This window comes from Notothenia rossii (genome assembly GCF_949606895.1).
Source record: "Notothenia rossii genome assembly, chromosome: 8".
NCBI classification, from domain to species: Eukaryota; Metazoa; Chordata; class Actinopteri; order Perciformes; family Nototheniidae; genus Notothenia; species Notothenia rossii.
In genome coordinates, this window is record NC_136906.1 from 15,090,227 (window position 1) to 15,103,871 (window position 13,645).

The 13,645-nt window shown below is 39.9% G+C and overlaps 4 protein-coding genes across 4 annotated transcripts; 3 read left to right on the top strand and 1 right to left on the bottom strand.

Annotated features, from left to right (window-relative positions):
- Nucleotides 1–13: 13 nt before the first annotated feature.
- rnf151 (ring finger protein 151) lies at nucleotides 14–2,488 on the top strand. The gene is made up of 4 exons (XM_079645882.1): nucleotides 14–474; nucleotides 1,068–1,237; nucleotides 1,351–1,447; nucleotides 1,845–2,488. Exons 1-4 carry the CDS (start codon nucleotides 442–444, stop codon nucleotides 2,313–2,315), a joined length of 771 nt encoding a protein of 256 aa, XP_079502008.1. The 5' UTR covers nucleotides 14–441; the 3' UTR covers nucleotides 2,316–2,488.
- A 608-nt stretch (nucleotides 2,489–3,096) lies between these two features.
- Nucleotides 3,097–5,225, top strand: rps2 (ribosomal protein S2). Its single transcript, XM_079643978.1, has 6 exons — nucleotides 3,097–3,167; nucleotides 3,479–3,616; nucleotides 3,711–3,800; nucleotides 4,236–4,343; nucleotides 4,433–4,766; nucleotides 5,017–5,225. Exons 2-6 carry the CDS (start codon nucleotides 3,482–3,484, stop codon nucleotides 5,184–5,186), a joined length of 837 nt encoding a protein of 278 aa, XP_079500104.1. The 5' UTR covers nucleotides 3,097–3,167; nucleotides 3,479–3,481; the 3' UTR covers nucleotides 5,187–5,225.
- A 905-nt stretch (nucleotides 5,226–6,130) lies between these two features.
- On the bottom strand, nucleotides 6,131–8,197 carry ndufb10 (NADH:ubiquinone oxidoreductase subunit B10). Its single transcript, XM_079645404.1, has 4 exons — nucleotides 7,953–8,197; nucleotides 7,522–7,660; nucleotides 6,658–6,797; nucleotides 6,131–6,276 (listed from the first exon to the last, which is right to left on the bottom strand). Exons 1-4 carry the CDS (start codon nucleotides 8,095–8,097, stop codon nucleotides 6,188–6,190), a joined length of 513 nt encoding a protein of 170 aa, XP_079501530.1. The 5' UTR covers nucleotides 8,098–8,197; the 3' UTR covers nucleotides 6,131–6,187.
- Nucleotides 8,198–8,954: 757 nt separating this feature from the next.
- On the top strand, nucleotides 8,955–13,608 carry LOC307016347 (large ribosomal subunit protein uL3-like). The gene is made up of 10 exons (XM_079645403.1): nucleotides 8,955–9,111; nucleotides 9,866–10,058; nucleotides 10,379–10,547; nucleotides 10,646–10,781; nucleotides 11,554–11,740; nucleotides 11,827–11,987; nucleotides 12,589–12,690; nucleotides 12,992–13,087; nucleotides 13,256–13,375; nucleotides 13,497–13,608. The coding sequence occupies exons 1-10, from the start codon at nucleotides 9,109–9,111 to the stop codon at nucleotides 13,554–13,556; spliced, it is 1,227 nt and encodes a 408-aa protein (XP_079501529.1). The 5' UTR covers nucleotides 8,955–9,108; the 3' UTR covers nucleotides 13,557–13,608.
- Nucleotides 13,609–13,645: the final 37 nt, after the last annotated feature.

The window sequence follows — 13,645 nt, forward strand, 5'->3', positions numbered from 1 at the left end:
AATGTAAACAGAGATATATTAAATCATAAAACAACGTTTATACCAGTGTCTATACTCGTTTTTTTTTGTTGAAATTAACTTTATTAGTAACAAAGGCTAGATTTATGTGATCATAAGGATCACAAAATGTACTTTGACTTGAAATGTGAGTTCCCCAGGCTCACAACAATAGACTCAGTTGCAGCTATTCATGTTGAAAAGTTCCTGTTGGACGCAGGGTGAGCTTTGATGCTAGAACAGCAGGGAAAGGACGCGCTTCATAGTGAGCGCCATTATCTCTCTTCGTTTTCATATTTTACTGTTTTCATTTGTCCCCACACACACCAACACAGACATGGTCCCTCCTTCATGTTTGGTCAGGAATGTTCATGTGTGTGTTGCATTGATAACGCGGGTGTGTGAGATGTGAGAGCACCGATATGGAGTAAACCTGTGCTGGGAATGGAAACACGGCGAGGAAAGAAGATTGACATGGTAAGTACACAACAGCTTCTGTTCTTTTTTTTTGTATTCATTTATCCATTTTACTAACTTTTACTTTGGGTTCATTTAAAGAAATGTACACATACATAGGCCTATCCTTAATATTGAATCAGCTACTTTCATAATACATTTGGTGAACTGTTAAATGTATCTTCCCCTATAAAAAACACAGTCTTGCATTAGTTTCATGGTATATTTTTATTGTTTTTATTACGTTTTGTAAAAATGTTAACAATCAATTATGGAAATAATGCCAAACGTTTACGTGTTTATAAGTATTTTGTAATGGTCTCATATGTTGTTTATGATGTTTTTTAAGGTTTACACTGACCTTTTCGTTATCATATTATCAGTCATATGACTTTCTAGAACAATTTTGTTTTGTCATCTCTTGCCTCTATGTTGAAAACACTGTGGAGGGGTTGTAGGTAGCTGTGGAGAAAATACTCACCTGTTGGTACATAAAGGCTCACAGTTTGTCCATCATTGGAGCTGAAACTATACTTTACACGTTATTGTTGCCGTGAAATATAAGAAAATGATGATACACAATAATAAGGTCATGTTTATTTGGCCCCCACCAGGCGGACCCAGAGGTGTCATCACAGAGCGGGGGCTACGATGTGGAGCTTTTTGTGGACACTCCAGACTACGATCTGATCTGCACTATATGCCAGGGGGTCCTCAAGTGTCCAGTAAGAGCAGCGTGCCACCACATCTTCTGCAAGAAATGCATCTTACAGTGGCTTAAGAGGTACTGAACATAACATGGGACAAGATCAGTGTAAAGTTATCCTGTATTGGATTGTTATAATCATGCCTGGTCCTAACAAGAGAGCGGGACTAAGTGTTGTTTGTTCTCCACAGACAGGAGACCTGCCCCTGCTGCAGGAAGTCTGTAAACACAAGCCTTATCTTTGTCATGTTCAAGCTGAGCAAATCTATTGGCCGCATGAAGATCAAGGTAGGAAGCTTTTAAAAAAAATACTACATTAAAACATATTTTTTGATCAAAGTGATGTACTGTTATTATGACAACTCTCATTTGAGTGACATTTGAGTGGCTTCATTAATACTTAAAGGAGCAACACACATCAATGATATTATGGCCTTAAAAGTGACCCAGCACTATGCAGTCTTGAAGCTCTAGGCTAGGGAGAGGTCAATAAAAAAAAAAGGAATGAAGGATTAGAATTGACCACTCATTTCACCTCTGCCTCTGCTTGAATAATAAAGTCAGCTTACTACCACTTGAAGGATTTTCCCTCCATGCTGCAGGCTAGATGCAGATTTATGTGAATTCTGGATTTTATGACTACATATATTTCTTTGTGTTTCTCTGTGTCTGCTCTCTCTTACAGTGTAAGAATGAGATCTGTGGTTGTGCAGAGACCTTCTCCCTGTCGGAGCAGTACTGCCACAGCTTGAGCTGCCTCTACGAGCTCATCCCCTGTCCCTACCAGGGCTGCCGGGCGCAGCTCCTCCGCAGGGACCTGGACACCCACGCACGCCACTGCGAACACTGGCGTCAGCCCTGCCACATGGGCTGCGGGACCATCCTCTCACACCGCACCCAGGCCCAACACAACTGCTACAAGCAACTGAGGCAGGAGCATGAAATCAGACAGAGGAACCACAGGGCCATCGCCAACGCCCTGCAGAGGAAGATGAGGAGGATGCAGAGCACCATGACCCACATGAAGAGGCAGATAGGGCTGATCTGCGAGAGCCTGGAGGTGATGGACGACCTGCACGAGGTAGAAGAGGAGGACCTTGGAGAGAGCAGTGGAAGCTCGAGCGGGACTCCAAGTAGCAACACCAGCAACTGCTGAGGGAGTCACTTACTACTGCTGCTGATGGTTGTAATTTCTGCATGTGTTTATTTATTTGAAGGTGTGTGTGTGTTTTAAAATATGTAGGTGATACATGATTAAAAAGAGTGAATTTGTAAAAACAATGTGTGCTGTAGTTTCCTATATTTTGTTAATAAAGTATTTAAAATGAACACAGTCATCCTGCCTTTCATTCAGGAGAAAAGCCTTCCTTACAGATGAATACTTGTATTAATGCAAACATTTACCAGATGTGTGCAAACATAGCCTACATCTAACTCATGACTGCGCTTTCCAGAACATTTAAGTCTCGATCAGACATTTATTCATATTTCACAAGACACGTGTGGACTTTTTATCTTCTTGTTCTGATGCATTTTTTGTTTTTTCTGTTTTCTGTTTTATTTATTTTAAGAGGGAGGAATCTTTATTCCCCCCTCTTAAAATATCTATAGTCTTATTTTAGCTTCTAACTGTTCAAACATATTCCTAAATTCTTACTGGCTTATGTGTAGACATGCAAATTCATAAATAAAATAAATTATGTTCGCCAAAAGAATGAAAGCTTAACAGTGGCAGAGCATTTTACTATAAAGGAGTTATAAGTGGATGAATATGCCTATTTCTTTTGTTTGCTTATTTAAATGCTAAAATATTATGTAATTAATGCGATAAAATAGAATAGATAGATATAGATAATAGAGCTCTTACAGGTCAGTTCTGAAAAGCTGCCGCTTGGGGGCAGTGTTTTGCATGTTTTCTCTAGAGGAGATATCGCGAGACGCTTTAGCCCAGCTCTATATAAAGCCCGGTTTGACTTCTCGTGGTTCTTCTTCCCGTAATAAAGATCACGTAAGTGAATTGCCGTCTCTTCCTCTCCTATCTTAATCCTGTATTATCTTACACATCCCTTTGCTAAATACTTTTATTCTACCTCAAAACGCACACATAAAGATGTTATATCAAAACCCTGTACTTATTTACGAGAACAATTAAGCACACATTGAGATATTTGTAGCTATTGACTGAACGTTTGCAACGTTGAACATGGCGGCGATGCTCGTTTTCTGTGAGATGCGCTGCCACAGAATGCTCGGTCGTTAGCGCTCCTTTTCTTTATCGGTTGAAGTTGATATGAATTTTTATCTTATTCTTTCCCGCAGCAAATGGCGGACAACGCCGGTGATAGAGGAGGTTTCCGTGGAGGTTTCGGCGATAGGGGCCGCGGCAGGGGCCGTGGACGCGGCAGAGGCCGTGGACGCGGACGCGGTGCCCGGGGCGGGAAGTCCGAAGACAAGGAAGTAAGTTCAAGACTCCCTTATTTAAATGATTATTTCAAAAAAGAAAATCAGGATGCCCTGAACGACATTTAACTGAGATGATTTATTTTCAAAGTGGATTCCAGTCACCAAGCTGGGCCGCCTGGTTAAGGACATGAAGATCAAGTCCCTGGAGGAGATCTACCTGTACTCTCTGCCCATCAAAGTAAGCAGCGTTTAAAGATCACTAATGTGACAGACAGTAAATGATGATCTTGTATTAACGAGAGCAGAGGGGGGTCTATTCCATGCAAATGGCGTATTATAATCTCCCATGGATTAATGGTGTGTAAATTGTTGTGCCATCACATTCAGGCCAAAGAGATACAATATTTTCTGTCAAAGATTAAGCCTGACAGTTTTCCAAGTATTTGAATGCATTATAATAATGATAAATGCAGGACGAATGTTTGTTTGCTCATTTGGCATATAAAAAACGTGTGTGGAATATACATACTTGAGGAACAACTGCAACTATTGTAATACTTCACAAGTGATGCTTGGCACAGATTTTTTGTTTTTATTCTTATTTATAAATTCATACATGACCTATATTGGATGTGGTATATGCTAAAACATCTGTTACTTTCTTCCCCTGCAGGAGTCTGAGATCATTGACTTCTTCCTGGCTTCTGGCCTGAAGGACGAGGTGCTCAAGATCATGCCTGTCCAGAAGCAGACCAGGGCTGGTCAGCGCACCAGGTTCAAGGTGAGTTTGTTATTATAGTTATATTGGACTGTTTAATTCCCCAGAATCTTGTTTGTCCCAATGTGACACTGTTTGCTTTTTTCTTACAGGCCTTTGTTGCTATTGGTGACTACAATGGCCATGTTGGTCTGGGTGTGAAGTGCTCCAAAGAGGTGGCCACCGCCATCCGTGGTGCCATCATCCTGGCCAAGCTGTCCATCGTGCCCGTAAGGAGAGGTTATTGGGGTAACAAGATCGGCAAGCCCCACACCGTGCCCTGCAAGGTGACTGGCCGTTGTGGCTCTGTCCTGGTGCGTCTCATCCCCGCCCCCCGTGGTACTGGCATCGTGTCCGCTCCCGTTCCCAAGAAGCTGCTCACGATGGCTGGTATCGACGATTGCTACACCTCTGCCAGGGGCTGCACTGCTACCCTCGGCAACTTCGGTACGTTTCTTATGCTGATCATGTGTTCTTTTATTTTCTCATTGCCCTGCCCAGCTTCAACTCTGCTGTGGTGTAGTTGTCATTATCAGGAGAGAAATGAAAGAGTATTATTGTAATGCACGGCAGAGAGACTTGTTTAGTGGTCTCTTATGATCCCCTTTTCAGTGCTCAACATTGTTTCCAAAAAAGACTGCAGAACTATTTCTGTCTTGCAATCTACTCACTGTTTTTATATTTGTTTCCTCTTCAGCCAAGGCCACCTTTGATGCCATCTCCAAGACTTACAGCTATCTGACCCCTGATCTGTGGAAGGAGACCGTCTTCACAAAGTCTCCCTACCAGGAGTTCACTGACCATCTGGCCAAGACTCACACCAGGGTGTCTGTGCAGAGGGATAACCCTGACATGCCTCCTGCCTAAAGTTATTGTACAGTCGTTGAATAAAACGTTCTGAAACAACATGCAACGTGTTTGTCTTGTGTTAAACAGGGGTGTTGCTAAATAATAAGACGCTACATATGTAAGATGCAAGTTTTGTCCAATGTCAGACTGTACAATAAAACAGATGTGTTGTTTTTTGTATATATTAAGATGAATCAATATTATATATCCTATTTTAAAAGAACCAGGCAAATGCTTTTGGCTAATTCTGCTAATTAAATACAACGGTAAAAATTGGCTATTAAAATCAAGAGTCCTGTTCAATGTTATACTAGTCTTCATGGATATGAGGAAGATAAATTGAATGCAAATGGCAACATTTGACAGTATCATTCAACCCACACTAAGGGTGTGAATAAAAATCAGGACCTTTAAGAAACCTTAGACTTCCATGTTAAAAATGGGATGTATCTCTGGAATTATGAATGATAAAAGTAATAGCCATCGATTCCCGACGAGCTGAACGTTTTGATGTTAAATGTGGGAGAACAGGCGCGGAATTGTGGGTAGCATAACAGTTGGAATGCTGTTGGCATTCCCACTAAATAAAAACTTGTGCAGGAAGTTGTTGCGCCAACCAAGTTTTATTGCACAGCCCAGCCACACTAACAAGTCCCGAGACCGACACTGACTTGTCCACCCCAGAAAAACACAATGCAGAGTAAATCTTTTTAAAGTTTTAAATCCTGCAAATGTCTTCCCACTACCTCTTTAAAATCAGTATAGCTCTCCACTTTAAATACAGTATTTGTCATATATAACTTTCATTTGTTATAAATTACTTAATAGTTTATGATAATTCTGTTTGTCACAACACACATACCAAAGCAAATGTGTAAACCTGCTTGGTAATACATGTTTCAGATTCTGACTTTCATGCATTCATACAAACTGTCATTTTAAGGACTAAAAAGACCAACAAATGATTTATCACATACATTTTATTTTACAATAGTAGAGGACATAGTAGCGATCTGTTCTTAAGAAGTCTGGGCCTGAGCATCCATCATCCGTTCTTTTTGTTTCATGAGACATTTCCTGCCGCTGGCATACGCTCCCAGGTCTCCATCTGCAAAGAGGAAAGTCAGTAGTTCAACAGACTTAGTAGTTAAAAAAAACTACGATTAAACTACTAAAAGTCTAATCATAATTTCTCCAAAACCAAAGGTGTTATATACAAAATACCTTTGTGCAATTGTTATAAAAAAGATGGCTTTTTGCATTTCCCTTTCAAAAAGGGCATCAAATAAAACATTTTTAGAATTATTTCCGCCCTATTCATAACACTATTATTACTAATATCTACTTAATTTGTAAAAAAAAAACATTTAATTGACGCAGGGGACAGTAAATTAAATCCCCAAGTTTATGAACAGCAGTGTAATATGACATGTAGATTTTCATTTTCAAAGTGTCTTCCACCGCACATGTCCATTATCACATTACTTACAGCGTAACTGGAAGTTGTTGGAAGTCTCTTCGAACTGCTCAATTTCCTTGGCACAGTTCTGCAGGTAGCTGTATCCTTCCCTCTGATAGCAGGCCTTCATACGATCCTGGACTATCTTCACAATCTCCTGATCCACTTTGCTAAAGAGTGAAGACAGAACAACAGGGTGACACTCTTTAACAGCATCTCCAGAGCTGATAGAGGCTCTATTACTGGTGCATACATTCACTATTGAGTCCTTGAAATAAAGGCAAACATTTCTATGCCACCATTGTCTTGACTATTGCAACTCCCTTGACATGTCTTTTTCAAAAGTCTCTCCATCATCTCTAATTTGAGCTTCCCTACCGGGGCTACCCATGTGTTTTATAATGTTTTTTAACATATGATGTAAAATCTGGTTGGGCATATCCTTTTATCTTTAAACCGTTTTCCCCTTATAGCCAATCGTTCTAGCTCTGATTCTCTGGCATTTGCTGTAAGAGCTCCAATACTTTGGAAAGCCCTGCCTGAGGAAAATAATATACAGTAAGTTCTGATTCAAGTTATCTTACATTTTATATACCATTCAAATAGTTTTAGACATTATTTGTTAACAGCTGCTTCTAAATATATTTTTAGAACAATGTTCTCTATGTGTTAAGCCATTATAACTACATATTTGGCTAAACCACAAGTCTGCCACTAAAATTGCAATTATCTCATACGTTGCTGTACTGGAGGATGTTTCCCCTATATCAAGCCACCTGTTACACTCGGCAATCCAGCCTGTATGTATATTGTATCTTAATACTAAAATATCTTGAGCACTCGCATGTCTATCAGGATAAATACATCTGATCTGCATCTCTGTCGGTTACTTACTAGTCTCTCCTCCACTGCATCTCAGCTTCATAGTAGCAGAGGTAATCTCCATGCTCGCAGTCTGTCAGTTCGGGAACACGGCGGAACTTCTGGTGGTAGTACACCGACTTGTTGTTAGACCGAATACTGTCAAGCGCACCTGGAGGAGAGAATAAAAAACACATATATAAACAAAGACGTAGTTAAACGTAAGGCTAAGCAAGGACACGTACTGTGATTTGATATACACGAATGTTGCCTATACATGTACATAGCTAGCTTACTATGTATTGTATTGCCTAAAGCCAGTCTTGTTATGTATTTAATGTTACCCCTTTGCAAGGACACAGCATGCATGGCATTGTTAAGTTAAACCAGCTGTATGACTGGTAACTTTAGCTGTGTTGTTGTGCTAACCTGTTAGCCCAGTTAGTTCTGTTAGCTTGAGTTACCTCTAAATGTGGAGACAGGCAGATCCACGGAGTAATAGAAGAGGTTACTCAGGATCAAGGCCGGGTTTGGCAATGATGTCGTTTTATTCATAGCCGGAGTCTTCCTCGGAGGCTCCGGATATGCTGCTTTATCATGGTCCTTCATTTTGCCTTATTTTGACCAGGATAATGAAATCCTTCAATTCGACCTCAGCAGCTCTCCTTTCGTGGTGGAGAATGCGCATGCGCAGACGATATTCTTCTTCTGTTTGAATTGCGGACTACAAACCAACGTTTAAAGGTGCATACCGCCACCTACTTTACAGGAGTGTGTCACTTCGAGACTTGAAAGACAATTAATTAAACATTATTAAATAAAAAAAAACAGCCATGCTATATTCTAGAAATTAAACCTATATTATTCCAATACTGAATAAAGCCATGTGCAGAAGATACCAATCTATGGTGAAATAGAGGTTGGCAAATGTAAACGTAGGTTTTGTTCTGATGAATCAAAATGTATTAGTCGTTACACATAATGTCCCAAAAAATTATCTAAAGCTCAGTTACATATATATATATTTTTAACAAAGTTTGAAGGGTAAAGGTTACATTTAGAGTTGTTGTACCATGGAAAGGCAGCAGGTGGTGGTGCAAGGCTGACACTCATGTTCTCTAACTATTTTTAAAAACGTATTATTGACAGACAATAATAGTAAACATGTAAAAGAATTATAGGCAGCTCTCAAATAAATAAAGTAAAAAAGTACAGTACCTCTGAGGTGCAGTTGAGTTGAATTATAAAGCAGGCTATAAATCCTCAAGTAAGAATAAGTTCCTAAAAATGTTACTTAGTAGCCTACTTAAGTTATTGTTACATTCCACAAATAATGTTGGCCACAATGAACATATTTCTTCAACCCTTTGTCTCCTTTCTTGGTCAAGTGGTTCCTGTTCACTGGGCCTCCCCACCACGTCAGTCCTCTGATATTAACCCCCTCCTCCCCTCCTATCCTCTCCTGTCATAACTTGGCAGAGATTGCCTTACTTGAAAAATAACACCACTCCTCAACTGGGCCAAGCACCAATTTAGAGCCCTTACACCCGTATCATCTTAAGTATGACCCTTACACCAGCACCTCTCTCTTTCTATTGCTCGACTTGACAGACATCAGACATGGTCAGTGCTCCTTCTATTTTAGTATATTTTAATTTGCAGTTTTGTTTGTCTTTTTCTTCTACTTGTGTGCATGTGTGTGGGGATTATCACCACTTTGTTTGAACACTTGGTTTTATAAGGGAATATAAAGGATATTGAATCTTGTAATGGCTGCTTTGATGAGACCACGTGTAGAAATGAAATGGCGACTTCTTTTAATATCCCATATGAGTCTATGACTTTATTTTTAAAAGGGACTTCTATTACAGTTTATTCTTTTGATGCATTGTTTATTTGTATTAGGTCATTCAGAGGGCATTTCATATTAATGGAATTTAATTTTGAATAATACAGCTGTACAGAAACCAGACAGATGACTACATTTTACTAGGGCTGTCAATCAACAAGTAAATAGAACAACTTTGATGATTGATTCATTGTTAAATCAACGTTTCATACAACAATATATGAAGATTCTATGCTTTATATGCTTTATATCATATTTAACTTAATAGTCTTGGGGTTTCGATACATTTAACAAGACATCCAAAGACATCACCCTTGAAATGTATAACGTTTTATAGACCAATTGATTGATTAAAGTAACTAATCACCAGATTATTGATAATAAAATAATTGTATTACATTTATTAAAGGCAAGGATGAATGTGTCTCTTTTTTAATCTACTACTGTAGTTCTTAAAGTGTTTTTAAAAACATGAATTTTTAATACATCTCATGTTTCATGTTAACAAGTAACTCTGTGCCTCTACAGTCTCATCGTAAATTCCATGCACCCCGACATGGGCACATGGGGTTCCTGCCCCGAAAGCGTTGTAAGAAACATCGTGGCCAGGTGCGCACATGGCCCAAAGATGACCCCAGCAAACCTGTCCACCTCGCTGCTTTCCTGGGGTACAAAGCTGGCATGACCCACATAGTGAGGGATATGCGCCGCACAGCCCTAAGTATGTATAACTGTAACATGTCTGCATGGGAGGATTTAGCAAAGAAAAAATATTTTTTTGTGATGTTTACTGCTCTTTTCAGAGGATAATGGACTTTAAAGAGCAGGTGTTACATGGCACCCTACTGTGTTCTGTAAGGATGTAATGGGGTTGAGCTTCATTAAATCCATATCACATTAATACATTATTGCATTGTTATTGGGATGCCTTTCTATATTTTTCAATAATCATTTCCATTGTTAATAGACTTTGCTTGCATTACCAAATACTGACTGTTGAAATAACTCAGTGGATTAATATTTGCCTGGTTTACCCCACAGAGGTGGCACATCGAGAGGGAGTCGAGGCTGTTACCATCATTGAAACTCCACCAGTCATTGTAGTGGGGATTGTGGGATACATTCAGACTGTCCGTGGCTTACGTTCCTTTAAAACAATCTTCGCTGAGCATCTTGGTGATGAGTGCAAGCGCAGATTTTACAAAAGCTGGTGTGTGTTCCCCTTATTTGCAGTCAATTGAGCACACAGTTGTTGCCCTACAAACACCACTCTTTCTTCTATCTAAGCTGGGCTTTTTTGTTTTTTAGGTTCAAGAGCAAGAAGAAGGCCTTCACCAAGTACAGCAAGAAGTGGCAGGATGAGTCAGGAAAGAAACAGCTGGACAAGGATTTCGCTCATTTGAAGAAATACTGTTCCACAATCAGGGTTCTCGTTCACACCCAGGTAGACTAGCTAGTTTACAACTAAAATAAAAACAAAATACAGTTTTAGAGACACAACATTTGTTGTCTAAACCCATGTCAGTGAGACTCCACTGACCTAATGATTGGTAGCTTTAGATCCACCCCTGCAAAATGGCCACCTGAACACATGCAATGGAAATAAAAGCTGCGACATCCCAAATATCCCAGCTGCCACGATCCAGACATCTTTGACCGAGGGGAGCACTCAAGGGTGTCGTCTCAAATGACAGTTTAAAAATAATTCTCAGTGCTGGCTGCTCACCCAGCCCTCACCAAGGGAAAACCTTTATGTTGGCAGAAATAGTATCAGGATCAGCCAATAAAAGTGTGGGCGGAGGCGTGTGGTGCAGTGGGTTGAGCGTTGGTGTTCGGATCAGGGGGTCACAGGTTCAAACCCCACTGCAGTCAGCATGTCGTTGTGTCGCTGGGCAAGACACTTCCCCCCAAATTGCTCCTGTGGGGATTGCTCACAGTATTGAGTATGTAAGTCGCTTTGGATAAAAGCGTCTAACAAGTAACATGTAATGTTGCTGGGACCACATTACAGCTTTAAAAGTGGGAATACAATTTGAATGTGTTTTTGAAATATCAGTGTTATGGTAATTGGCCTTATGTGAAGTTCAAACATGAGCCTGTGCTCACTCATAAATCCAACAATAAAAAATACTTCCTGGGGCAATTATTTAACTTTATAATTAGAAAAGCGTTTCCAGATTTTCAAACTGCAGTTTACAGGCTTTTTCCATTTTCAGATGCGATTGCTGCCCATAGCACAGAAAAAAGCCCACATCATGGAGGTGCAACTGAACGGGGGAACCATGTCGGACAAAGTGGACTGGGCTAAGGAGCGCCTGGAGCAAGCTGTGCCTGTCTCTGCTGTCTTCTGCCAGGATGAGATGATTGACGTCATTGGAGTGACCAAAGGACATGGCTTCAAAGGTATGAAACATGTTTTGATTTGTGCCTGACCAACAATTTTGTAAATAAAATGTGCACTACTTATTTTGGTCTCTTTCTGCTGATAGGTGTGACAAGTCGCTGGGGTGTAAAGAAGCTTCCCAGGAAGACGCACAAAGGTCTGAGGAAGGTGGCCTGTATCGGAGCCTGGCATCCATCCCGTGTGTCGTACACCGTAGCTCGTGCCGGTCAGAAGGGCTATCACCACCGTACAGAGCTCAACAAGAAGGTGAGCTGAGAGACACAAGCCCAACTTCACCCACAAGACTTCCCCTTTATCTGTCCTCAGGGAAATACAACGTTTATCAAAGAATCACTAGCAAAACCTGTGGTGGAAGCAGAAACCAGATATTTTACATAATGTTAAAGTACAAATAACAAAGTCTAATTGTACTCCATTGCAATTCATTAAATGTAAGCTGTTAATTCAGTTAAAGTACAGATGTGTTATGAGCCAAATTGACTCAAAGTAAAAGTACAGAATTCAATGTTTTATGCCATTAAAGAATATTATATTATGTTTTTATCACTGATAACTATATGTAAGAGTATTTTAATGTTTTACTTCATTAATGTTGACAAATTGTAAAATACTTAAACTACTAGGAAGTATCATGTACTTTTTGTGTAAATATTAAATAGTCACTTATGCTTTCAAATAAATGTATTTGAGTAAAAAATACGTTTAAAAGATTAGAAGTTTAAATCTGCATAAAATGGGAATCCTCAGGTAAAGTATAAGTAATCATATTTCAACAATGATAAGCAATGTTATTATACAAATAGGTTTACTGTTAAAGCTCTGTGCTCATGTCCTCATGTTTCCTTAGATCTACCGTATGGGTCAGGGTCTTCGCATGAAGGACGGGAAGGTGATCCAGAACAACGCCTCCACTGACTACGACGCCAGCCAGAAGAGCATCACACCCATGGTACTGTCATTTTTAACAATAAAATATCCACACAAAAAAGGCTCTCTAAGAAGCCAATACATCCATATAATGTATTAACCACAATTGTTGAAGACACTGCAACACTGCATAGGGAATTATAATGCATTGTGGTGTATTACTGCTTATTATCAAAGCTAATAAGGTTTACAGGAAGTGATAACAAATGTGTTCCTGAATGCTCCTCATTTACTCTTTGTTTGTTTTTGTATCCACTTCACTGTTTGTATCCACTTCACTGTTTGTATCCACTTCACTGTTTGTATCCACTTCACTGTTGTAGGGAGGCTTCCCCCATTATGGCGAAGTGAAAAATGACTTCCTCATGTTGAAGGGCTGCGTGGTTGGGCCTAAGAAACGTGTCCTCACCCTCAGAAAGGTAAGTTGTGACTTTGAATGTTACATTTTGGATCTTATATTCAGCGGCTTGGAGTGTGTCTACAAAGCTTAAGCCTCTAATTCACTCTCAAAGTAAATGGTTTGGCTCTTTGTACTTGCAAGACATGTATAGTATGTGTACATCTTTGTGTCTTTCCTCCTCTCCTAGTCTTTGCTCGTGCACACATCTCGTAAATCCACTGAGATTATCGAACTCAAGTTCATTGACACGACTTCCAAGTTTGGTCATGGTCGCTTCCAGACTGCCCAGGAGAAGAAGGCATTTATTGTAAGCGTGAGAAAAGTTTGGTGCACGCACTAATCTGATAAGCAGGATTCATTATTGATCAACATTATCCCTGCTGATTCACTGTACACTATTTAACACTGAGCTCTGGTTTGACCTGCAGGGGCCACTGAAGAAGGATGTCACGAGAAATCTGCCAGAGCCTCTAGCGGAGGAGGCCTGAGAACCTTTTGATATTTTACATACAATAATTAAACTGAGTTTCAAATACACAATGTGTTGTTTTGCCATGTACATTAGCATTGGTGTGTT